This window comes from Pogona vitticeps, chromosome 5 (genome assembly GCF_051106095.1).
Source record: "Pogona vitticeps strain Pit_001003342236 chromosome 5, PviZW2.1, whole genome shotgun sequence".
NCBI lineage: Eukaryota > Metazoa > Chordata > Lepidosauria > Squamata > Agamidae > Pogona > Pogona vitticeps.
Window position 1 is genome coordinate 43,724,463 of NC_135787.1, and position 27,204 is coordinate 43,751,666.

At 37.8% G+C, this 27,204-nt stretch overlaps 1 protein-coding gene across 1 annotated transcript in view; it reads right to left on the bottom strand.

The window, feature by feature from the left end:
• Window positions 1-26,838, bottom strand: part of IQCM (IQ motif containing M) — a 124,425-nt gene extending 97,587 nt beyond the window's left edge. Inside the window, exons 1-3 of the mRNA XM_078394764.1 lie at window positions 24,532-26,838; window positions 6,024-6,314; window positions 791-881 (exon numbers count right to left, since the gene is read on the bottom strand). Of these exons, the coding sequence (XP_078250890.1) occupies window positions 791-881; window positions 6,024-6,314; window positions 24,532-24,616 (467 nt within the window). The 5' untranslated portion in view covers window positions 24,617-26,838. The remainder of the gene's footprint in view (window positions 1-790; window positions 882-6,023; window positions 6,315-24,531) is intronic.
• Window positions 26,839-27,204: the final 366 nt, after the last annotated feature.

Sequence of the window (27,204 nt, forward strand, 5' to 3'; positions counted from 1 at the left end):
TTTATGAACAATTCATTTTGGGGTATGGCATTCACATATAGAACACTCTCCCCATGGATGTTTATCACATGTACTCGTCAAATTTATCTTTTTTTACTGTTATTATTTCTTATTTTTGGCTGCCTGGAAGGATTGATATTAACAGAAATGTGGTGAGATATACACATTTTAAGTCTATCTCCATTTACCTGGAGGTACGTCCCATTAAGTTTAATGGGACTTAATTTTGAGAAGGCATATAAATAAAGGGAATCCTCATGTAAACAAAATAATTCAGTAAATGATGTATATATGTCAAATAAAATTTCATTTTGTGTATTTAATATAATTCTAACAACAATAAATAAATAATAAATATGTGCCATCAAGTTGATTCCAAATTATGGTGACCCTCTCGGTGCTTTTTAGGTGCAAAGTAGTCAAAGGCTGTTTACAAGACTTTTCTTTGGGTTGCACTCTAGGACCCTACCATTTGCCAAAAGCTATAGCAGTGGCAGAGCACATAATCCCATCAGCCATACTTGCTTCAGCTGAGCTTGCTGGTCCCTCTCCCCAAAGGTACATTGGGGAATTGATCTCCTATCCAGGTCCTCCAACCCACTGAACTATACCACCTATACCATATATAATAGAATTCTATTGTTGAAAAACTGAAAATATAGATGAATAATCTTGTGAAATTATAACATATACCTTACCAGATCTAAGGACCATTTTGAAAAGGAACAAACAAAAAAGGACATGAAGATTACATATTAATTTTTATCCCAAAGTGTAGATATAATATTACCCAGTAAATTGCTTTTGTTGACTTTTCTCTTGTTCCATAGCTCTACTCAGTGATCCAATTCTTGTGTATACATCACTTAGCCACATTTTGTCTATGAAAAGTAGAAAGACAGGAAGTATAATTAAAACAACTGGAAATAATAAAAGAAGTGCATATACTACTTTCACCAAAAGCAATGGAGTGTACATTTTCTTTCTGACTTTCAGATGTTTGAATATTTAATATCAGTGGAAGCAATTCACATAGAATTAATTATATACACTATTAATTTTGGATTGAAACTGCCAGTTGAGTAGGGTTTACCAGCTATGCAAGCAGGAAGTCTGTGTTTTTAAAGATCCAAGACAGAGAAGGTGGGGAAATTCTGGAGCCTTTGACAACTTCCATTCATGAAAAAAATGGGGGGGACCTCCTTCTGTTCTCTTCCCACACAGAAGGGAAAGAATTCTGGTTGGAAAATTACACCAAAAGTATCATGCACTTCTGTTTCAGTATGTTTAGGACACTGCAGATTAATTTACCATGATGTCTCTAAGCCACATCTAAAATGCTTGCTAATGAAAATCTCTGTGTCCATTTTACACCTGAAAGGGGCATTGCATTCCAGTCTTGTCTCTGTTAACTCAGAGAAGTTAACAAAGTAGCAAATTAATGAAACAATGAACCAAGAAGTTAAATTTCTAAACATCTGATAATCACCAAATTAGTTCACCTTAACAATTTGGCATTAACACATTGGTGCCACTGGAAATGTTTCTAATCACTGCTCTTGGGAATTCTGAGGATCCTGCCCATCTATAGTCCAGAGAACCCTGACTAAACAATAAGTGGAGGAATCACTGCTCCTGGACCCATGCAGCATCCTGCCCATCCCTTAAAATGTTTTCCCCCATACAGTAGCTCCCCTGGAGAGTTCTGAACAGTTGTCTTCCCAGATGAGCTTCTCCTCTTTGTCATCATGTAATGTCATGTCATGTTCACATTTTTCTTCCTTTCTTTGCTGGAAAAAAAACTCTTTTAAACTGCTGTCTTACTCAGTTGTTAGGAAACCATACATTGGCTGCCAGTTGCTGCCCGGGCCCAATTCAAAGTGCTTGTTTTGACATATGAAGCCCTAAACAGCTTGGGCCCTGGATACCTGAAGGACCGCCTCCTTTCATATGAACCTACCCAGCAATTAAGACCTAGCCAAGGGGCGCTCCTGAAAGAGCCATCCCCTCTTGTAGATAAAGGGCCTTTTCAGCAGCTGCCCCCAGACTATGGAACACCATCCTGAGTCAGATTCGTCTGGCGCCGATGTTGATAACATTTGGGCACCTGGTCAAAACCTTCCTGTACCAGGTGGTTTTTAATTGAAATAATATCAACTGTGGGTCCTGATGGCAATTTTTAGAGCACCATATTTTTAATTGTATTTTATTTGTTTTTATCTTTTTAATGTATTTAAATTGTTGTAAGCTGCCCAGAGACCTTTGGGTAGTGTGGGTGGCATATAAGTTAAATAAATTAAATAAATTAATCTATTTTCACTTCCTCTTCCATATGGGAAAATTGCCCAATCTATAGTTGAAAGCCTTCACTATCTATGAGGATCCTTCAGCCGAGTCAGGACACTAATTTTCCAAGGTTCAGAGTTACATGGAATGCTCTCGTGAAGAGGTTGTTCTCCTCCTCAGACATGTCCTTCTCCACATGTAGTAGAGTAACTAAACTGGAAACCATGGCAAGAATGCTCCTCTCTACTTCTAGTAGGTATCTAAGATTTACTAGCCCCACCCTTTATCTCTAATCAGCCGGTGGTTGGTGTCTTCTTGGCAGCAGCCATCATCTTCCTGGCTTTTCTGAGTGAGTAAACTGTTTTTCTGTTCCCAAACAGGGAGAGCAAGGGCAATATCTATACAAATTTCTTTTTTTTAAGGATGATTTGGAAAGAGATATTTTAAACTCTATTTATCAGAAATGGACATGAACCACAAGCGCCATGTATTCCCTTCCCCCTCTTCCCTGGCTAATTAGCAACTCACCAGCCAGCACGTGCTTGTCTCCTACTCCAGTCCCTGGCAGGAGCATGGATTTGCCTGTCCTGCTTTCTTGTCTGAGTGAGCAATCAGCCAAGGAGGCAGTGCAGGGAAGCCTGTGCTCCTGCTAGATATTGGTTGAATAGCCAAAGAGGAGGAGGAGAGGAGCATACACTGGCTGATGAATAGGGGAATCCAGCTGGTGAGATGGAGGAAGGGAACACATACATACTGGTGTATATACTGGCACAAACCTCCAAACCAAGGTTCGTGCCCATCTCATATGTGTTTGTGTGTGTGGTGTCTTCTTCCTTTTGTCATATAGATTTGTTTTCTTCTCTCACCTGTGACAATTAAGTCTGTTGGGGGAAGAATCAATTAGATTTCTCATATGTACATCTCTTTGACCTAAAGCTCTAATGTCTGTTTTATATATACACACACATTATTAACTAGAAATGGATTTCTATATTATTTTTAACTGCATCTAGCAAGTATTCCTCTATGCCCCAAGATCTGTATGACATCCTGCTTTCCTGATATAAAAGCTGCCATTTTTCTCGATGCCTCTGCTCTCAGTTGACTCACAAACCCATGTGCTTTGATCAAGGCATTAAGGAATGTCAGATGCTTTTTGTCTTCAGAAATAAAATCGGACATTAACTATGTATGCATTTCAGCAGACAACACAATCATAAACTGGTGCCTTCAGACCTAATTCTTCTTCACTCAGTCTGCACTCTCCACGTTGGACATTAGTATAACTGTAAATCTAAAGATTACAATACCCAGCCAGCTTTTGGAAATTAACATCTTCTTCTCTCATTCCTAATTTTTTGTAGTATCTAGCCTGGTGAAGTATTCTTGCACATTCAAAAGCTCCAACATTCTTATTATTTTGATTGGTCCCAACAAAGGTGCTTGCCATACATTGAAAGCCCTATTAGGGCTGCTAGAAGTAATTTCCAACTTGACAGCATGTAACAACAACAAAGGTATCAAAGTTTAATTTTTTAAAAAAATTCTTTCTTATAAATGCCTTGGCAATTCACATATCCTGTTTAAAACTTAGGATCAGGGTATCTCAAAGAACATGTCCTATATATACCTAGGAAATTGTCACCAAGGACCTCCTCAAGATTCCAAAGGAAATTAATTGGGTGGTTATGGAGGCTTGGCCATTTGGATCAGCTAGGTAGTGGCATCTGCCCACTGGCTAGAAAGGGTGGCAGAGATTGCATTCTCCTGCAGCAGAGACTTATGAATGATAGTAGGGAAGCCTACATAATCAGTTGTAGTTCAGGGAGATGTACTCTTCAGTACATTTCCATATGACATATTAGGGGTATGTAATGTGATTGTATTGAAAGAGGAAAGAAACAAAGCCAAAATATCTTAGCTGCTTTGGCTTCCCTTTCATAAAATAAATAAACTATATTGGCACCCCACTCTACCAGTCTCAACAAGTACCAGCTACCACCAGTAGACAGTTAGTTGGCTACATCTGAGAGGGTCTTCTCAATTATGTGGCACCTCACCTGTTGAAAACTCTTCCCAAGAAGATTCACTTGGCACCTGCACTATTAAATTTTCACTAGACAAAGAGCTTCCTGGCATCTTAAATGTTTATATATAAAATTTTACAGCAGCTTGATTTTTAAAAACATACTTTGCTTTGCTACTTTGTATTGCACTGAATCTTATATTGCTTTTTATCATTCCAGTTTTTTGTAATCCACTTGGAGAACTTCCATTATTGTGTAAATAAAAAGTAAAGAAAGAAAGAAAGAAAGAAAGAAAGAAAGAAAGAAAGAAAGAAAGAAAGAAAGAAAGAAAGAAAGAAAGAAAGAAAGAAAGAAAGAAAGAAAGAAAGAAAGAAAGACATGCTACATAAATTAACAATATTACTCAAGAGGCTTCTCCTTGAAATTTGTCATTTCTCCCACATGTAGTGATTTATGGTCCTCTCTCATTGTTACTTTAACCTTCTGCAGTAGTGCTGCTAGTACTTCAGCTTTATAGGAAGAGCAAGCATTTAGCATATCTTTAAAGCATGCATGATTCATTGTGTCATTTAGTCGTGTCCGACTCTTCGTGACCCCATGGACCAGAGCACGCCTTTTGACTCCCATAATGTAACCTTATCCAAAATAACGTGCATTGCCTTGATGGCTACACACGAACCACTCTCCCTGTAGAAGACATATTTTCAGTTTACCAACTGAGCATTCCCTAAAGTACATCTACTGTTCACTATGTCTACCCAGGTGGTAAAATTCATGGCCAAGAAAGAATGCTAAAGGCCAAGCAAGTACTCAAAACTTATAGTAACTTCATGCCAAAATTGATATCAAAACTTTGCAAAAAAAAAAAAACTTCAACTAAAGCTTACGAAGTTTATAGTGATAAAAGGGAGTGATTTATGTTGCCAGTGATTTCTCCCCTATGTTCCAAAGTGATCTTTCAGCAAGTTCTCTTCCAACAGACTGTTTCTAGGATGTCTTCTAGGACATGTCTAGGAAAATGTCCAGACATTTTCAAACTATTTTTCACAAGCTACAATCTTCAAGAAACACATTTTTTTTTTGCTGGTGCTGACATGGCAGTTTGCTTACCAACAGTGGATGAATCTGCCAAGGCTCCATTACATAGCACCAGGAACTCATACTTAAACTCATACATCATCTTATAACAATAATTTCCATTAATACATTTATGATCCATAAAGAAAATATTTTTTCTACAAGTCATTATTATTGCTAAATCATGCTTCTGTAAAAGTCTGCTTCTATGTAGGTTTGTTCAAAGTTAACAAGTGCTTTTAGTTATTATTCTATAATTTAAAAAAAACTGTTCTGAAGCTAAATTAATAGGTGGCCAGTCTCACCTAGAATTTCATCAGAGAGAAGACTCTAACACATCTCTACCATTGATTTTGTATCCAAATGAAACAGTGAAGTCAGCCCCCAATTATGGGTGGTCACATCACTTGAAAAAGTAGGGAGATTGAGCAATACATACTTTCATGCATCCCTATATATGTAAATTGTTGAACACGCTAGAGAAAGGATGGTGGCTTTTGTATTGCTTGCATATGTTAAGACAATACCATTTATCCCCATCAAGGATACCAGGTGAACCAGAGCATCACAATGAGCTCAGAAGGTCTATTTTACATTGTCTACATTATATATGTATATCAATCTGTATCTCACATTTTCCCCTTCCATGCAGCAGTAACTGAGATTCAGACCTCTTCTTCTGAGGGCATGACATTAGACTCCTTGGAAGCTGACATACATCTAGGCATGGGGTTGTTGTCAGTCTGTCTGATATTTCTTCTGAAGCCATCTTGCTAGGCAACATTGCTCTCTGGGTGACTTCATTATGTTTACTGTCCATGTAAGTTGTTAGGATAGGTGGAGCACTAACAGTTGCTCTTCTTGTTGGTTCCCCAGTCATTTTTCTAAGAGAAATATGATCCATGGTATTTTCTGTCAAGAAAACTAAAAATATATAATTGTCATTAATTTTGCTCTGAAAGTCATGCTTCACTCTGCTAGTATCAAAAGAGTATTTGTGAAGTGTCTTTTTCATTAGGCACTGAAAAGCAAGGAACAATATCAACTTTAAAGGAAATATATGCATTACATTCCTAAAGGATCTCATGAGTTCAGCTGAAGAAGATCTGGAATCTGAGGGGTTAATTACAGCTGAGGAGAATGCTGGGCAGTTAGAATCACAGACAGCTGAATCACCACCAGATTCTCCTCCCCCAGTAGCCAGAGTACGGGAGAAGCTTCGGCAAGGACTCATGACACGAAGATCCGAAGCCCCCATGAATGCTTCCCATAGGAACATCAAGTCGACCAGCCCTGAGTTTTAGCAGGACGAGGTGTTTAGATGACTGCTGTTGCTATAAAATCTGCACCCAGAGGCTTGCAAGATTGTGGAAGTAACAAGTCAACACTCTGGCTTGCATCCATGTTCCTGCTCATCTTCAACCTTGTTTTTTGGACTCTGGGCTTTGGACTCTTACTTCTTACTATGGTTTGTGTTTTGGCTCTGGCATTTTGGTATCTGCTTTGTATCTTGTGGACTTCTGATACTGGACTGGTTTATTGGACTTTTGCCTGTTAAAACCCCTGGAAATGTGACAAAGGAACCTAATGGGCAATCACTGTTCCAACTAGAGTAGATGTGCCACTGATTAATCTCCTTCCTCATCAATCAGCTCTGTAGCAACAGGGAAGGAATATTCTGAAGTAGGGAAAATTTACTTATGCCTTGAAATTGTGGGTGTTGTAGCCTTTTGTTCTTGACAAGAAGCTATGGGGAAAAGGAAACCATGTTGTATTTCTTGGATATATTGTGGCCATTTTTTTTCTGGGAAAAATGCCAACCTGCACATAATTATTACAGTTCTGAAAGGGGTTCTGAGCTGTGCAGAATTTGGTATGTTTCTTGCATAATAAAAGAGGCAAAACTGAGGAAAAGAAAGAAAAATGAGACTAAGGGTCCCATTTTCACAGGAAGTTGGAAAATTTAACTGATACAGAGAGACACCTCAGCATGGCAAGACTATGTGAACTGCCAAAAATAAGAATTTTTTGTATTATTTTCTCTACTGTTCCCTGAAAAAAGTAGCAGTAAAAAATTCCTTAGATCTCTTTCAAGCACTTTCCATTTCCGAGAGGTCTGCTGGTGAGGGGCAGAAAAATGGTGGCAAGAAGACCAAAAATTATACATGCACAATGGAAGACAAGGCAGGAGCAAATCAGTTTTGTCTTCTACAAAGCTTGTTCTTCTATGTGTTTTAGTAATGTTTTTGCCTGTTTTCCTTGTCTCACTGCTGTGCCCTTACAATCAGCTAGATAGTTGGACACTAGAGATGGGTGTAAACGCTGGTTCAGCAGTTTGGCATGGTTTGGCACAACACCTGTGCAGGTGTTCCACAAGTGTCATTTGCTTCTATGCCCCTCCTCCTCAGGTGACCCACTCACCAGCAGCAGTACACGTCCCTCCTCTGCCTCCTCCAGCAGCTACTCAAATGAGGAAGCAGAGCAGGGAAGCCCATGGCACTGCCTCTGGGTGGGTGACCGCCTGAGGAGGTGATGGAGGGATGTGTGCTGCTACCAGAGAGGATGATCACCTGAGCAGACAAAGGAGGCAAGCATTCTGGTGGTGAGTGCAATTGCCTGGAGAAGGCAGGGGAAGGTTTGTGCCAATCTCTAGTGGACATCAGAGACAGGACCTTCTCAGGAGGTGAGATGTCTCAGTTGTCCCACCTTAATGACACTATCTCCCAAGATTAATAAGTATTCAAATCCACTCGCTTTAAAGCCCATCAGTCTGAAATGAGTTACTATTTTAATAGATCACTGTTCTCATTTTCCTAGATTTTAAAAATATTGGATAAGCTGCTTTTAACTGTCCTTTTGCTGTTTTTTAAATATGTATTGTTCTATTGTTTAAATGTTGCTTTAATGTGTTGTGAAATGGTTGATTTGGATATAGTAAAACGAAGGAGATAAATTTATAAATAATTAACATCATCAAATGCTGCGAGCATCCATTATACAGATGGATGAAAAAGAATGTGTGGGTAAGTAAATTGTAATCCAAATGCTCCTGTTTTTTTTTTTTAATTAAAGACAATGAAGTTTTTTCCAAACATATATCTGTGGTATCTACTTGAGACTGTGGAGACTATAGTGACATCATTTGCAATAACCTTCGGCTGTTTAATCAGCTCTGAATGCACTGTTTAGAATCTACATATGTAAGAAGCAAGGATCATTATCTGTCACTAAAAATTTTCCTTGTGTCTGAAAGCTATAAATACCTGCATAATAAATTGTATCTCTTCTTGCATGCTTATTTTATGGTTATTCATCTGTCCTTGTTTAATGATTTTTTTAAAAAAATGTATAATTTGTGCATAGTTTAAGGTAGGCTAAGAAACCATTGCACAGAAAGAAACACTAAAATCATTGTGCAGGTTTATTGCAATGGTTTAAATGTGTTTAATGTTTGAATGCTTTGATTTTGTGTGTTAAATTGATTAATTTTAAATTGTTTAAAATATCTTATATTTTTAAATTGTTTCTACAGGTTTGTAACTTGACCTGAGATCCCTTGATATACAGTAGGGCAGGCTATAAATGTTTTAATTTTTAAAAAATTAAATTAATTAATTAATTAATTAGCCATCATTTCTTCCTTTCTAGTTCTTTCATGTTAGATACATAGATGGACAGATAGAAAGACACAGAGCAGTGGGAGTTGGGAAGTGTGGGTGTTTTGTTTTGAAAAGCCCACAACAGGAATAACTATTGTTTCCATTAATTCAAGAAATACAGTTCCACTGCAGCCATGTTTAACCTCTCTTCCCAACCTGACAGATATTCACTAAAATAATTTCAGTTTCTCCATATGTTAATAATCATTTTCTGTGTCACTGTAATACTCTTTGATTTTTCATTTAAGACAACTCTCTAGCCCTTATTTCCAGTTAACTTTCTTACTCTTCTTAAGCTTATTGGCTCTTTATTATTGTGATAGTGATAGTGATGATGATAAACAATTTTTTTGCTTTGTATTTAGTGATTTAGTTCCTTTTGAGGAATGTTTTATTAGAGTATTACTGTTGTTTTATTATTTGTTGATGTTATAATGATGATTTTGTTAGCCTCCCAGAGTATTAGATACCATAAATAATGTCATATCTATCCATATATCATAGACTTTACTACAACTAGAAGAAAAGATTATTGATTCCAGGGTTCTCAACAGCTGCAAAAATAAATTGATAGAGATGATGGAAAACAGAGGCAAGTACTAAAACACAAAAATATTGGTTGGAATTCATAAATATAGCCTATGTAGATAAATTAACTGTGGAAATTTACAAAAAAGAAGGAAATTTATATTCATTCTCAACAGCTGAAACTTGGCTTATCTGCATTTTTATTATTATTACATTTATATTTCATCTTTCCTTAAAAGATCCAAAAGCAGTCTGCATCATTCTTTCCCACTCTTCTCACAATGACCTGGTGAGGCACATTAAGCTGAGAGATGATGATTGGTCCAGGATTACCCATTGAGTTTCATGGCTGACTGGGGGATTTCAGCCTGGGTCTCACATCCAGCCCAAATCCAATTCTATAATCTCAGTAATCAATGACAGCGTTCCTTCTCCCCAATTTTGCTGCTGAAGTAATGTCCAAGCACTGACAGGACTTATCTCTTTCAAAAACCCTGCTTACTCATTGCGATGCTGGTTCCCCCTTTTTAATCCCCCTCTCAAATCTCGGAAAGTTACTTTTTAAAAGTAATTTGTTGCTGCAACACTTCACAATTTTGAAAACAAAACCATTATTATTACTCATCACAATGACAAAAAAGTAACATATTGTGTTATTTACTGTACTGCTTGCTCATTGCTTTATGTTGCCTTCCATTAATTTATTTGGGTAAACAAATATAGAATTGATATGCAAATGGCAGAAATACTGAAAAATTCCTGTCAAAATTCCTCTAAATATGTTTACATGTGTCCTTTAAATCAGTGGTCCCCAACCTTGGGCCTCCAGATGTTCTTGGACTACAACTCCCAGAAATCCTGGTAAGCAGAGGTGGTGGTGAAGGCTTCTGGGAGTCGTAGTCCAAGAACATCTGGAGGCCCAAGGTCGGGGACCACTGCTTTAAAAGATACCCCTGAAAGAAACTAGAAAATATTACCACATAAAATTTAACTTCAATTCTATTCACTGTTACTTTTGATATGTTATCATCATCATCATCATCTTATAACTGCAGAGGTAGAAGGGACCCGCAAGGGATCATCTGGCCCCTGTTAAGGAGGGACTGTGGGCAATGAACTCCCGAACTCTGCTCTGCAGCCAGAGCGCTAAACCACTGAACTACTCAGCAGTTCCTTAATTCTTTATTAGATTCCTGCACCCTCGTTCACAAATAATGAATTAAAGGTAACTATGTCACTTGTAACTCATTCCAAGCTTGGCTATCTCCTATGGTGCCATCTGAATGGCAGGGCTGGCCATATAACCTCTTTTGCTCTCAGGTGTTCCTGCCATGCTGCTGTACACTTACCTGGCAAAGTCATCTTTTGCCCAACAACTGTGAGGGAAATTACAACAAAGGCATCTGTTGGTCACATCCATACACACACAACACAAACAAAGAGAGAGAGAGAGAGCTACCAAACAGCTGTTATTGATTGACTGGGCAATTCACTGTTTTGAAGGGATTGATAATGAATTCACACCAAATGACAGCATCTTCTCCCAGTCACTCAGAGTGTTATTTCAGAAGCTGAAGTTCTATAATCTTTTTCAAAGATGTTATCATGGATATTTTAAGAGAGCACTGATAAACAAGGGGATACTGAAAACTGTGTCCCTATTTTTCATTATCTGTGGGGAAACACGCCCGTGAGGTGGACGTGGTGTAATACTAGACAACTAAAATTACCAGGACTTTGATGTACTGATTAAATTCCTGCTCCATAAATTACACCTGCCTCAGGGTGATAACATCACCATCAGGGGGAGATTTTTTGTAATTAGAGAAATCCTGCTTATATCCTACAGCTCACTTCATTACACTATGAAAATAAATCAGGAGAAGGATCAAAGCTTTTGAAATTGGCTTGGTCACATGCTAGTCATGTGGTAGTCATGTGGTTTATGGATCAGTGCATGCATCCACTTGAGAGAACTTTCAATCTGTTGTGTTTGGGGGGGGGTTGCCCATCTCCCTCAAGAAGCATCCTCCAAAAACACTCCTTTTTTGCATACCCTTTCAATTTCCAAGCAGGATATTTTTGCTCAGCTCTTTTTGAGGCTTCTCCCTTTTCCTCTCTCCTCCCTTAAACAAGCTGGTTCACAAAAAGCCACCTGGGGTGTTAACAAGTTCCTCAACTCCCCCTCCTTCTTCTTTCCTTACACACTTGTGTGTGCACATGCAAACACATATAACATGCATGCTTCTGGGCCCAGAGAAAGTTTCTCAGCAAAAAGGGTTGCATAGACTTAAAAATCCTGGCAGGGAGTGGAGGAGAGAGAAACAGCGGCAGCCTTGAGGCAGTCCCTTAGCTCCAGAGACATGCTTGCTTGATTCCCTGGCTCATTCTCCACCCTTTACCTGCTTGAAGCAAAAATTGGCAGCAATACTAGACATGTCACATGGCTTTATTTTAGTTTTGAAGTCACATATTAGTAAAATAATGCCGCAATAAAAAAGTAGATTTTTAAAAGCTTCTGAGTGAGGACACCCAGGGGAGAAAGAGTAGGGAGCAAGGCAGCCAACACTGGCAAGAGGAAATGAACCTCAGTGAGTGGTGGGAGTGGCAAATGCCACTGACACAATTTACACTGACAGAGGCATTTACATATGGGCAAATGATTCAAACTAAATCACTTTTACAATCAATTTAAAATAAAAGACCCACTTGCCGCCGAGTGAAGAAATAAAATACCTTGCTTTTCATCCAAAAACACTCTTCCTGAGGAGAATTTGTACTTTCATGTGTGTTGTGTAACTACTTTTTAAAAAATCAATTTAAAACATGCTAAACCCAATTAAAAGGGAGGTTTCTTCCTAGTGTGACCATGCCTGACTAGGCTATAGTAAGTAACTGTGTGCAAGCTGCATACATGGAATGAAAGCAGAATTTTTAAGTACTAAAAATCTTTCTCTGCCAGTGACATCATCATCCATACACAGGCATAAGGATCTTGGCCACTTTTTGTATTTCGGAGAAGTAAAAAAAATGTGCAAAGATTTTGTGTAATTAAACCTTTGGAGAAATATTCATGGGAGGGGGGGTCAATTTTACAACTCTTTTCAATTGTTGAGTCTTTACAGTATTTTTCACCAGGCTAAAATTGCAGAATAAAAGAATTCCTTATCTGTTTGTTCAGAAGGATACCTATTACTTATTCCCAATGCATGTATGAGCCTAAATGGTTACTAATGTAAATAGGAGTTTAAGACTACAGTCATATGCTAATTTATCTGGGATTATGCCTCGTTGAAATCAATGGGACTTCATTCTGATGACACATATATAAGATCACAGTGTTTTAAATAACTAAATTAAAAGTAACCCACCAAGAGCAATCATTTTCAATGACATTATTGATTTGTTTGCTGTAAAAATAGCATAGTTATGAGTCAACAGCTGAAAAATTAGGAGTCTGAGATTTAATATCTCCATTACTTACCTTATAACAATGCAGCTGACAGTGCTGCTTTTGTTGTACTGTATTTAGCATAATAGGTTTCACATTCTAATGTCATTGCTTGGAGCGGAAGTAAATCGAATCTATACGTTTATTTACTTGGGAAACATTTTGCCCTTTTTGTTCTTTGATCTCTTGACCATGAGGCAGTAGAGATTATATATATCTCCTCCTTGTCTTCTGACAAATAGCATGATGTTGGAAGGGCTCTCGTCTAAACACTGGTAACCCCTCTGATTAGATTCACCTGCCCAGTGCCACCTTTCCCATTTTTCTTTCTCTTAATGTGCATTGTCTCCTTTGAAAATTCAAGGATTGAGATGCCTGGCATGAATCTTTGGTATCTTGGCAGAACTATCCTGGTTTCTCGAAACAGGAGCTGGCTGCAACAGAGCTACTGTTTTTGTCAAAAGTCAGGTTAAATTCTGTTCCCATTTTATTGCATAAAATAAGAACAATATGCTTTACAACGTGGTCATTTTCACAATTCTTTCCCTAATAATGTTAAAGTAGCAAGTTAAATATTACAAAATCTGAAATATGTTTGTGCAGCTCTGTGGTTATGCTTTATGTTATTTAAAATGAATTCTGAATAATTTTCTTTGCCAAGATCATCTTAAGTACAGTAGTACATGCTATAGCATGGTATTCATATATTGTCCTGAAAAGGAGGTCAATGTAGCAAAACAATGCTTTTCTGCACAAGTAAGAAGGTAGAAGTTTCAGAATTAGTGGCGGCTGTTTTTTTTCCATTTGCAGTGTCACGCTTTATGGGGGAAACCTGTCTAAAGTAGAAATACTTTTGGTTGTTGTGAGTTATTAGGGCTCTTTGGCTGTGTTCTGAAGGTTGTTTTCCTAAAGTTTCGCCAGTCTCTGTGGCCGGCATCTTCAGAGGACAGCACTCTGTGCTCTGGTGTAGTTGGCTTGGGAGTGCAGTATTTATGGCTGTGAGATAGGCTTTTGTCTTTTTCTGTAGATGGTTGATTAGTGTGTCTTGCTGTGGGTGTATTGTTGTGCTAAGGAGAAGAGATTATCTGTCGCTGTGGTTGATGGGTGTCCTTAGCCAATCTTTTGTGTGTACTGATCCCCTGTCCTTGTGGCTGGGTAGAGTTCATTGACCTTTTGCACGCTGTATTTTGGAGAGCTGGGAGCTAGGTTTTGTTGAGCTTCACACTTTCCTCTTTTTTGTTGAAGTTCTGCTGGTGCTTGTAGATTTCAATGGCTTCCCTGTGCATTCTGACGCAATGAATGCTGGTGTTGTCCAGTATTTCAGTATTTTGAAATAGAATTTCATGTCCAGTCTGTTTTAGGGCATGTTCAGCTACTGCACATCTTTCTGGTTGTTTTAGTCTGCAGTGTCTCATGTTCTTTGATTCTGGTGTAGATGCTTCATTTTGTGGTTCCAATATATACCTGGCCACAACTGCAAGGTATCTGGTATACTCCTGCAGTGGTGAGGGGGTCTCTTCTGTCCTTTGCTGACTGTAACATTTGCTGTCTTTTTGTGGTGGGCTTGAATACTGTTTGTAGGTTGTGTTTTTTCAAAAGTTTCCCCATGCGGTCTGTGAACCTACAAAGTGTGAAGCTCAACAAAACTTGGCTCCCAGCTCTCAAAAATACAGCGTGCAAAAGGTCAACGAACTCTACCCAGCCACAAGGACAGGGGATCACTACACAAAAAAGACCAGCTAATGACACCCATCAACCACAGCAACAGCTAATCTCTTCTCCTTAGCACAACAATACACCCACAGCAAGACACACTAATCATCCATCTACAGAAAAAGACAAAAGCCTATCTCACAGCCATAAATACTGCACTCCCAAGCCAACTACACCAGAGCACAGAGTGCTGTCCTCTGAAGATGCCGGCCACAGAGACTGGCGAAACTTTAGGAAGAACAACCTTCAGAACACGGCCAAAGAGCCAAAAAAACCCACAACAACCATTAGTTGTGGCCGTGAAAGACTTCGCGAATACAGAAATACTTTTGTTCATTCAGCTGGAAGATAGCTTCATTTTCACCAGCTGGTAATAGATGTACAAGCTATGTTCATGGTTGCTGCTGTACTAGAACTGCAATTATCATTCAGCAACCTAGTTATTTGACAAAAAAACAAAAGAGAAATAAGAAATAAACAAGACAAAAATGTGACACATTAAAGACTAGCTGCTATATTTTAGTATGAGCTTTCTTGGACAAGTCCATTTCCTCAGACATAAGAATGGGACTACATGGTAAATATTTATACATGGCCCCAAAACAAAGATACTGTTTCCTAGGCACAGGTTGTCCATAATGTGGCATTTCACTCTGGCAATGACCTGTAAGACACCTATTGATATTTAGTTCCCCTCCCAGGAAGCATTGTTCTGTAAACAATAGCAGTGATTGGTGGCTAAATTAATCCCGGGCTATAGATAATAAACAAAAATAACATGGAAATTAGTATGTCCAATCACTAATTAGTGAATTAGTGGTTAATTAGGAAGGAAATACAACTTGGAAATACAGCAGACACAACACGATTACTGCAGTTTGTAACATTTACCTTGGCTAATATTGAGTCCACTGAGATGGGTTTTAAACATATGTACTGTACATATTTTATCTCAGTTGTCTCTCCCTGGATTCTTGCCTTTTTATTTTCCAGAAATGCAACTTTCAGATCCTGTGCAGAGTGTCCAGGCAATTAAAATTATTTACATAATAATAAAATCACATAATAATTTAAGATACGCAGTTGACAACATCTTGCTGGCAGAAAGCAGCAGTGACTTCAAACAACTTCTGGTGAAAGTGAAAGAAGAAAGAGTCAAAGCAGGACTGCAGCTGACCATTAAGAAGTCAAAAATCATGACTACAGAAGAACTGCAGCCAAGATATCAGAAGAAGATCTTCAAATATAAAGACATGTCACTGGAGACCAAGACAAAGATCATCCACAATCTTGTATTTCCAATTATGTATAGGTATGAAAGCTGGACAGTGAAGAAAGCTAAGAAGAAGAAAATAAATTCATTTGCAATGTAGTGGTGGAGGAGAGATTTGCAAAAATCCTGGACTGCCAGGATTTGCAAAATCCAGGACTGCTAGAGCAAACCAAACCTGAACTATCTCTGGAGGCTAAATGACAAAACTGAGGCTGTCACACTTTGTACACATTATGAGAAAGCAAGATTTCCTAGAAAATATAATAATGCTAAGATAATTTGAAGTCAGCATTAAAAGGGGAAGACCAAATATTACATTGACTTCCTAAAGGAAGCCACAGCCTTGGGTTTATAGGAAGTGAGAAAGGCTGTTGAGGACAGGACATTTTGGAGATTGTTTATTTATAGAGTAGCCAAAAGTCAGAGGCAACTTGATGGCACATAATAATAACAAAATATTTTCTGCCAAGACCTATATGATTTCCCTTATGCAACATAAATTGGCTATAGAAATCTGGCCACTGTGCCACAAATCACACCTATCTTGTATGAAATTGAATACGAATGGTCTGTAACCTGTTAAATCAAATTCCACACTAAACCAGACTGACTTGGACTGATTTGAACTTGGTCTGAAGCCGATCAACTTGGCCCAAATAAAGTCCGAACCGCATCTATAACAGTCAGAACTGTTTCTCATCAATTCAGAAATTTAATGACAGATTGTGTGTCCGAAATGCTGCAGAACAGCACCACATAAAGACCAGTCTGATGGATGGGGAGGAGAGTTGGAGTTTGCTCATTGGTAGCTATAATAAGACAAGAATCTCATCAGCACTTGCTAATCACAATCCTTGGCAGGAAGGATTGTGTGATGTCACTGAAGTCACATATCCATTTCTGTCATATAGTTCTTCACTCTTTTGCTTCTCTTCAGTTGTTACTAACAGATCATTGAAAAAGCTGCATTAAATGTTTCAGAGATGGTTGATTGTGTCTGAACCTCTTTTTTCCTGAGCAATATTCTATGAAAGCTTATATTAAGATATAGCAGTTAGTCTTTAAAGTGCCACAACATGTATTTTTGCTGTTGTTTTGTTTTTCTTGTTGGAATCTTTTTCCTTGTGAATCATCTAACCTAATCCTTTTTGCAGCTCTTGTTAACTTGTTTATTTCAGTATTGTTTATTGTATGTGAATATGTTAGGTATTGGCACGATCATTTAGCCTCCCAGACCATACAGCTTCCAGTATGACTGCAGCAAAATTCTCACTAGTACTCTTTGATTACAGTTTTTGAAACAACTTTGTTGAGGCTGGGTGGTCACTTTGTGTTTATCGTAATTTCTGTTTCTCCTTCATTCATTGTATCAATACCTAAGCTCCGAATTTTCTTTCCCAATTTTTTTCCAACCCAGTGCCATTCTGTCTTTCTCATTAAATTTGCTGCTTCTTTGAGTGCATCTGTGTTGTTTCAAGTGCTATTTATTTTTATTGATTTATTTAATTTATATGCCACCCACACTACCCAAAGGTATCTGGGCGGCTTAAAATTTAGTTAAATCACTTACTAGTTATATCACTAGTCCTTTTATTAGTCAGTGGATCCTTCCTTATTCTTTTGCATTCCCTCCCAAAACATTTCCTCCCAACCTTGTAGCCCTATTTTTTAAGGTTATGTTTAATTTTGATGTCAGTCTTTGTTGCTTAATGTGTTTGTTTTGTCTTTACTCAGTAAGCCTTGGTCCACAAGCATCATATATAAATCACAGACACTATCAAAAAGCAGAATGTATATTAGCAACTTAACCCCCCCCTCAAAAATCTATTTTTTATCAGTAAAGCCAAATTTCAATCAATAAGACTAGTTATTCTTATTCTATATGTAAGAAGCATTACTTTCCCTTCTAAAAACAAGGGATAGATTTTATTGCTATTACGTTTTATGCCGCACCTCCTTACTAAAAGTGCAAGTGGGGGGTGTAACATGCAAATATAATAAATTTTACTTGGGAAATGAAAGATTAGTAGTCAACAGATTGTATTCTTTCATCATTTGATAGTCCTGATTCCTTTAGTCTCCCCTTGGAATGCCCCATTGGGCCACATCATACATCAAGCCCATTCTCCCATCTTTAAGAACAAGTAAGTGCTGGAGATTTCTAAATGGAGGTTAGCTTGATAAATGAAGAAGGATTCTCATAGACAGGGTGGAAAAGAGTAGCAGAAGCTAGAGGTGGGCCTACCACATTGGCGTTAAGAAATGACACCCAATTGCTAGTCATTTAATGTGTTATTATTGTCTTTTTGTTGCCAGGAAAAAGGAGAACTGCTTATGAGTTTTTCTGCTTCATGTGCCAAAACAACATGGCTGGCTTTAGATATGTTTCTTGACATGGGTTGGGAGAGGAAGGGAAATGTCATTTGTTGGCCCACCTCCTGCTACAAAATACCTTGGGCCAGCTCTGACAAAAGCAGATCAAAGACTTATACTTTTAAGATCCTATGAGGAGAATATTCTGGGTGTTTATGTGGTCTGGGGATGAATGTGAGGTGCAGATGGAATCACAGAATCATAGAAGCATATTTGTAGAGCTGAAAGGCATCCCGAAGGGTCATTGAGTCCAATGCCCTGTCAGCACAGAAAATCCATGGCTAAAGCATCCTTGATGCTTGACCTCATGTTTGCAGCACATGGTTCAGCAAATACTTTGTTCATCAACAATCAGAACAATATGAAAATTTAAATAAGCATTGCCTCTGTGACTTTCTTATTCCATTTCATTGTCACTTTTTTATGTCAGTTTCTTATTATGTTGTAAGATACAGGTTCATACCTCATTAGCCAGAGAGGAGCTTTATCTCAAGCCATAGATCAGCCGCTGCTGACAGTCTACAACAAAGATCATTTTGATATCACAAAAGGCTATCTTTAAAAGGAAAAGAACATTGTTCCAATATTTTCTCCCCATATAAATCAGCAAACCCACTAACTTCAATTCCCAGTGTTTTTTGACTGCAATGCGATTCTATACCAGATCAAATGGAACTGCTCTGTAGTAAAATCCTGTGATGACGGTTTTGGATTGTTATTGATAACTATGTTTTAAGAGAATTTGCATCCTACATATTACTAAGGGAAATTATAACAGTATTCTGTGATCTTGGGAATTGAGGAATTGTTTTTCTTTTTTAAAAATTAGAAATTCAGAAAAGGAGAATAACAGCTGCCTTTTTTCTTAGATTTCCACAGAGCACAGAAATAATTATGAAAGGAAGGGTATTGCTGCAGAAAATCCAACATGTAGAGCTTTTAAACTGAAGAGAAGAAAAGATAATAACAGAGTATATATTGTTAGGCTGTTGAGAGTTTAATCATTATTGTATTTTTATTTTAGTAAAATGACTAAACAATTTCTTGATTTTCCACTATTTCTGTTCACAGATATTTTTACACTTTAAGAGCTCTGAATCCCATTAGACAGGATGATCACACGTGCATGATAATAATTACTTGATTCCCATCAATTGATCATTCTATGTTCCTGTTACTGGTTGTCTAGTGTTCAAGTCCTGTCCATTCCACAAAGAGAAGGAAGGATTCTGTTTGCTGGCTCTGCCTACCCCTTAAAGTCTGTATGTTCAACAAAAATGTAAAAGTGTATGCACACAGAAGAAAAAGAATACAAAAGCTTCAGGCTGCCATCTTAAACACACTCTTAACAAGAACATCCCATTGAATTCCATTGGATTTCTTCAAAGTAAACATGTACAATCTCACAGTATACTATTCCCACTAGAAGAAATGGACCTCAACAACCATGGACAGACACTATATGAAATGTTTATCTGTAGTGGTTGTTCAATATAAAACTGGAGTGGCTATAATTCCAAACCACTTATCTGGTAATAGGTTTAGTCAAACAATTTCAGTTCCATTCGCAGTCCAAAAGCTCATATTAGAAACAGAAGCTATTTCAGAAGTACCTGTTCAAAATATTGAACAACGTAGACATAAAATACTTAAAAATACAGCACAAATACTAAACAGTGGTATATCTATATCTGTTCAACCATTACCTAGCTAGCTCTTGGCAATACATTTAGAGAGAAGTATATAGTTCATCTTCTCTCATTATCACTTTAAGGTCTGACTTGTATGTAGGATGTACATAAGGGCAAGACCCCTAGAAAACTGGGTTTGCTTATGTGTAGATCCTATCTGGGAATATGAATGTATCCTCTTCAGATACACCGACTATCAAATGGAGAAGGCAACAGCAGAGAGATTAGAGGCTTGACACTCCTCTCTACGGATATTGTCAACAAGGTAAGTAATGAGTGAACAGAACTTATTTCTATACATACACAATACACTCACATTTGGATTCTTTGCTGGCCCATTGCAATGTTCCAGAGAAAGAGAGCTATGGAGAAGCTTTTGCTTATTGTGACATCATCAGAGCAATGGGAAAATGAGAACTTTCCTTCAGTACTGATGGAATGTGGGCAACAATAGCTCACAGAATTAAGGGCAGGAGAACAGAGGTATTCAGGAAGGATCTCTAGTCATAAGCTGGTCATTAAAGAAAAAAACTAAAATTACATTCACTCTTGACTGCCTTCTAAATTGCTTTAACTTTGGAAAATTGGAGTTAAATGAGAGGTCATGTTATGCTAATTGAATCCTCTGTTCTATTATATGAAGGTAGGCTTTATCTAGAGCATAGAGTAAGCATATGATTCATATACTTTAATTCACTACAGTACAGCAGGGATGGGCATTAGACAGCTCTGGATTTACTTGTAGCTCTCTGGGGGATTTGCATTAAAGCAGCAATGGTTTCTGCTGCTTTAATGCAAATATATTCCAGATATTTAGTCATGGCAGCAACAAATGACCTTTAGATTAAGTAGAATAGGGAATATTTATCACATTTGCAAGTATACCCAAGGTGAGAGGAGTAGCTAATCTTTCAGAGGACAGAACCAGGGTATATACTGGAAAACTGAGTCAAAATAAACAAAATAGACTAAATGACCCTTTGGGTTTCCTTTCAACTCTTCAGTTTTATTATTGTATGACTCCACACTCTGTTCACTTAACTTCCCTTACAGTATATTAATACTGTTGTTTTTATTTTAAATTGCTTTTACTTTTATGTACTGTTGTAGTCACCCAGAGTAGACTTCAGTCTAGATGGGTGGGGTATGAATGAATGAATGAATGAATGAATGAATGAATGAATGAATGAATGAATGAATGAATGAATGAAATTACTTCCCTGGTTATCCAAAACTTTCTTAAGCAAGTGGGATTTTTGTGCAGAAGAACTATGAGCTCCTTAAAATTCTTAATAATCATCATCATCAACAGCAGAAGTGGTTTACTGTTCCCTTCTTCTGGGGGCATCCTGGGACTGTGCAGTTTGCCCAAAGCCACACAGGTTGGTTCACAGGATGCACTCCAAAGAAATTTCTGGGCACATCATGATTTCTTTCCAATTATGTGTCTTTTGTACCTGGTCCCCGATAGTGGATCTCAAGGATCATCCCTGCCTCCCACTGCTATATTACCTATAGCAGAACATAGTTATATAGCCATCTCACAATTCTCTTTAATTCACAGCCAATCATCATTGGAAACAACTGAGGAGCATGCAGGGAGCTGAGAATGTTTCATTGTCAGCAGCATCCTGTTCCCTGGGACTTAGGGCTAAACTCAGAGATCAGAGAGTTGGCCCTTCTGACCTCACCAAAGTAAAGCAAGCAAGGGTTGGAAAGGGGACCTGAACTGCTTTCTGAGCCAGAAAGAAATAGACATAAAGGGGATGTGGGTAAAACCCAGCTGACCCAGAAATGAGATAACTCAGAATGAAGGAACGGAGATGGGGCAGGATTGGGTGGCGAGTAAGGATGTGAGGCCATCTCTCCTTCAGAGAGATTTCTCTCTCTGTATGGAGAGCTGGGAAGCATAGCAATTCCCAGCAATTTCAGTTTGAAATACAGTGGTGCCCCGCATAGCGATGATAATCCGTGCAGCCAAAATCGTCGCTATACGGATTCGTCGCTATGCGAAATTAAAAAAGCCCATAGGAATGCATTAAAACCCGATGGGCAAAAAACTCACCTTTATGCGAAAATCCTCCATACGGCCGCCATATTTGCTGCCCAGTAAGCAAGGAATCCGGGCGAAAACACAGCGGGTGGCCATTTTTTTACCCGGCGGCCATTTTGGAACTGCTGATCAGCTGTTGGGAAATCTTTGTTATGCGAAAATCGGTAAGCGAAACAGCTTACCGATCATCGCAAAGCGATTTTTTCCCATTAGAAACATCTCAATGCGATCGCAAAAACGATCGCAAAAAATCCATCACTATGTGGATTCGTTGTTAAACGGGGCTCCTGTTAAGCGAGGCACCAGCATATTGTGACTGTAGGAGCACAAGGGATATAAGACAGGAAAGGGAGCAGGTGGAAAGTAGGCCTGCAGACCCAGAGTTGCTCATATGTGAAGCAAATAATTGGCTAAATTACTGTAACTAGTCTCTGTAGTTTTCTTCTTTGATCAAAAACTGACCACTGCTCAGCTGCCTGAATCTCTGTGTGAAACAAATTACTGATTCAAGACTGATTAATATCTTAAATTCTGATTCAAATCTGGACGCAACACACGCCTTCAACAATTTGCTGCATAAAGTAATTAAGATTAGCTGTTGCACCCTAAAATAAACACACTTTGTGTTTGCACCTCATCCATTTTGAATGAAGATTTCATTCATTGCAATAAATTATTGTTTTTCCTACAGAAAAATAGATTATTTGTCATACTGATATATCACCTTAGAAGTTGCAGATAAACTGTAAGATAAAGATATTTCAAACTGAATCAAAGTTAGCATCTCTCAACTTCAACGCATTTCTGATGGCAAAATATATCATTAAGTAAATGCTATCTGAATATATATATATGACAAATTAATAACTCATGATATAAATTATATGGAGTATACATAATATAGTGTTTATTAAAATAGGTCAGTGATTAATTTAAAGACAGAAAATCAAATAAATTACCTGCAGATGCATATGGAAGTAGATGGCACATAGCAACAAAAATTGTGAAATATCCTGCCATTTCTACATTTTAAAAATACAGTGGTGCCTCGCATTACGATGTTAATTCGTTCCAGCGAAATCGCTGTAGAATGAAAACATCGTAATGCAAAAATAAAAAGCCCATTGAAATGCACTGAAACCCCTTCAATGCGTTCCAATGGGCTGCAAACTCACCATCCAGCGAAGATCCTCCATAGGGCAGCCATTTTCGGTGGCTGTCTTGTGAGGAATCCATCCCAGAAAACAGCGGGGAGCCATTTTATTTCCCCGGTGGCCATTTTGAAACTGCCGATCAGCTGTAGAAAAATCATCGTTTTGTGAAGAATCGGTTCCTGAAGCAGGAAACCGATCATCGCAAAGTGAAACAAGCCCATTTAGATCATTGTTTTGCAATCGCAAAAGTGATCACAAAAACATTGTCATAATGTGGTTTTGTTGTAATGCAGGGCAATCGTAATGTGAGGCACCACTGTATTCTGACTGATCACACACAGAAACACATATATTCACATAATCACTTTTGAGAAATGTCCTGTGTGTTTCTACTGATGAAAACATTCACCAGGTCTTCACATGTAATAAAATAACAATGCATTTGCTACTGATTTGTTAAAATTTGTCAAAAGGTATTATATAAACATGTTATGAATGGTTTGGGGCCTCCTAATGAAATATATCTCCCTGAAGCAATCTACCCATCCCCATCACTCATCACAACATATGTCATTGAAAATGTCAATGCTAATGTAGACCAGAAAGTCCAAAACTAGAAATCAGGCATTTTGAGCAGCATTGGTTATGGATAGTATCATATTCTGTAAAGTCAAAAAATGCTGCTCAGAAGTCCTACAGAACTTCACAGACCTCTAGGGAAAATAAGAACCCTGTGTTTGTCACAGCTGACATTTATCCCAATTAAAGGTTCACTCCACAATGAAACCAGATAATCACTGACAACCACATCAAAATCCATCTGAACATCATGGTATATAAGCCTTTTCATTGTTGAAACAATTCCAAGCAACATCAGCATGTCTAGTTCTGTATGCTTTATTTCTCCATTGCTTCTATGTTCCATAAGCTCAAAATTACTTCAAAGTTGTTTCATAATATTGAAAAATCTTACAGCTATGGAAAACTGTGGGCACAAACACTTTAAAAAATATATGAAAACTAAAGTTAAGTTGCAGGCAAATATGCAAGTTAGAATTCAATACAAAATACAGGAGCATAAAAATACAATCAAATGCCAAAAATTGTTTTTATAGCCTTTAAAAGTACTTTTTAAAAGCATGGGAAAATATCAAATTTGTTAAAAACAAGAATAAATAAAGTAAAAAGCATTTCTTAGCCTTTAAGCAAATGAAGAACATAAGCAAAATTACTCTTAAGTGCTCACCCAGCCAGACCAATTTGAATCTATGGAGGAAAATCCCTGATGATTGTAGATGCTGGTTTCTGGAAATCTCTCTACAGTGAACCATGCCTTATTTGTTTTGTTTTCCTCAGCTAGCACTTACTGTCATAATAATTCACTCAGAGACACTGGTAAGCGAAAGAATATAAAGTTCAATTTACTCACAGTTCGAATAGTTCAAAAACATCATATTGTGGAAAAAATAATGTCTGGTTACAGGAACAGAGCTTACCTGATTCACAGTCTGCTTACTGACGACATGACTGACTTTAACTACATGACTAATAGAATTACTGAGAGACTACATTGCTAACTGAATTTATGACTGGAAAAGAGTGGTAAAAGCACTCTTAAGTAGGGAAGCATGGCTCTCTTCAAAATCTGAGGCAGAGAGGAAACAATTGGTTGCTGCTAGCTTGATTGACAGTCACTGCAGCTCAGAGAGATCCCACCCAGCCAAAACTTCTTAAAGGCAGAGTACAAAGGTAGCTAAATTCCAACAGACTGTTGTTGGCATCTGGTGCATGCAGAATAGTGTAAAGTAACCTTCTATGACAAGTGGAATTCTTGTTTGTGTGTCTTATCTCCCTATAATAATGATTCTTTCAGATCTTAACACCTTCCCTCAATCTGTAAACAGTCTCTTTTCCAGGGGCTTGAATGTCCAGTGGTCTGGAGGTCCAATGAAATTTTTTTAAGGAAAATCTTTTTGTTCCTGCACCTACAAGAACTCTAAAGTATTGTAGCATAGGAGAGCATATCACACTGTTTATTAAGCTATGTGAGCATGTCAAGTACTGCATTCTAATAGAGATCCACCTAATGGAAAATCTAAACCCCTACAAATTAATTCAGTAATCATGATATTTGATATCATTGAGACAGATTGCATTGTAGGAATAAGTGAAAGAAAAGGAAAGAAAAAAATTACCACTGGAATGTGATATTTCAAGGGAAAGATAATGACAATAATGATGATGACGACAACAACAACAACATGCTGTCGCATGGGTTCTGATTATGTCAACTCTTTCCAGAGTTGGCTATGTACAGAATATTCAGAAATCTTTTTTAAATCCCTTCTTCTGGGATATTCTCTGGAGTTGTGCAGCTTGCCCAAGGCTACAAAGGTTGGATTTTTATCTAGGAGGCACAATGGAGAATTAAACCAAGATACTAAATAAACCAACCTGCTAAGAGAAAGCTAAATAGTATGATACAGCTGTTTCAAGTGACCCCAACAAAGATGGCCAAGAGCTTTGTAAATTATAGCATTCATTTTATAACTCATTCTTCTCCTGGTCATTGTTCATTACAATAAAATACTGCATACCTTATACTGCTGCACAGAATCTTAAGAGAGCAGATTTCAGTGATTTATACTTTCCTCTCATTTCTTTAGAATATTCAGAAAGCACATAGTCCTTCTTAATGACTGTGCAATAACGATGTTTGCCTTTGGAGCAGATGGAATGACCTCCCCAAGTTTACAGAGCGTGCCAATAACAGAGCTGGTATTAGAAAAACCAAATGATTAAAATTTCGCTCACAAGGCTAAATCACTTAAAATGAATCATCTCAATTTCCAGAGAGTCCTCAGATTGTTACGAGCATAATAAATTACAATCATATAAAAGCAAACAATTATTTTAAAAATTAGGCCTTTAAACATTACATGCAACATTGAACCAATGTGCTCTGCATTTTAAAATGCTGTGCCCAGGATCCAAACTGGAATTGAACTGCCTCCATAAACAGAATCTCATGGTAGGATGATCTCCCCTCCTTATTGCCACAACCCATGCACCCTAAAGAGCCAGGCCTAGAGGGCCAGGAGACCCATCTGAGCTAGTTTCTTGTTGGTACCAAGGGCCAACGGGAACAGCCAAGAAAGTTCCATCACATGGGTGCTGCAACAAGAGTGGGACATTGGATATAGGCTTGTCATTTCTAAATGATGGAGTACTGTGGCTGCCCTTGGTGAATTTTTAAAATTCCAAGAGGAAAAGTGTCTGTTGGTTATTGTTTCTTTTAGGTAAAACTGGCTACAGTTTGCGCAGAACACTACACCAACAACAATAACAACAACCACACTCTAGCCGCCTAGAGTGGTCCATCGGTCCAGATAGGCGGGGTATAAATCCAATAAATAAATAAATAAATAAATAAATAAATAAATAAATAAATAAATAAATAAATAAATAAAAATAATAATAATAATAATAATAATAATAATAATAATAATAATAATAATAATAATAATAATAATAATAATAATAATAATAATAATAATAAGAGTCATTTCTTACATATGGTGACCCTTTTCAGGGTGTTCCAGATAGAGAGTACTCAGAAGGGGTTTACCATTCTCTTCTTCTTGGGGCACCTTGGGACGTGCAGCTTACCCAAGGCCATACTTGAAGAAGGCACATTGGGGAATCAAACTCCCAACCTCTGTTCTGAAGCCAGATAAGTAAACCACTAATTGACTAAACAAAACAAGAAAACATGTGCATAGTCAGCAATTATGACATTAGGTTTTACAAAATAAGTAGCACAGTAGTTCCAAACTTGGTTTCTCAGGCGTCCTTGGAATACAAATCTAAAAAGTTCTAGCCAGCATAGCCAGTGGTCAAGGCTTCTAAACGCTAAAAT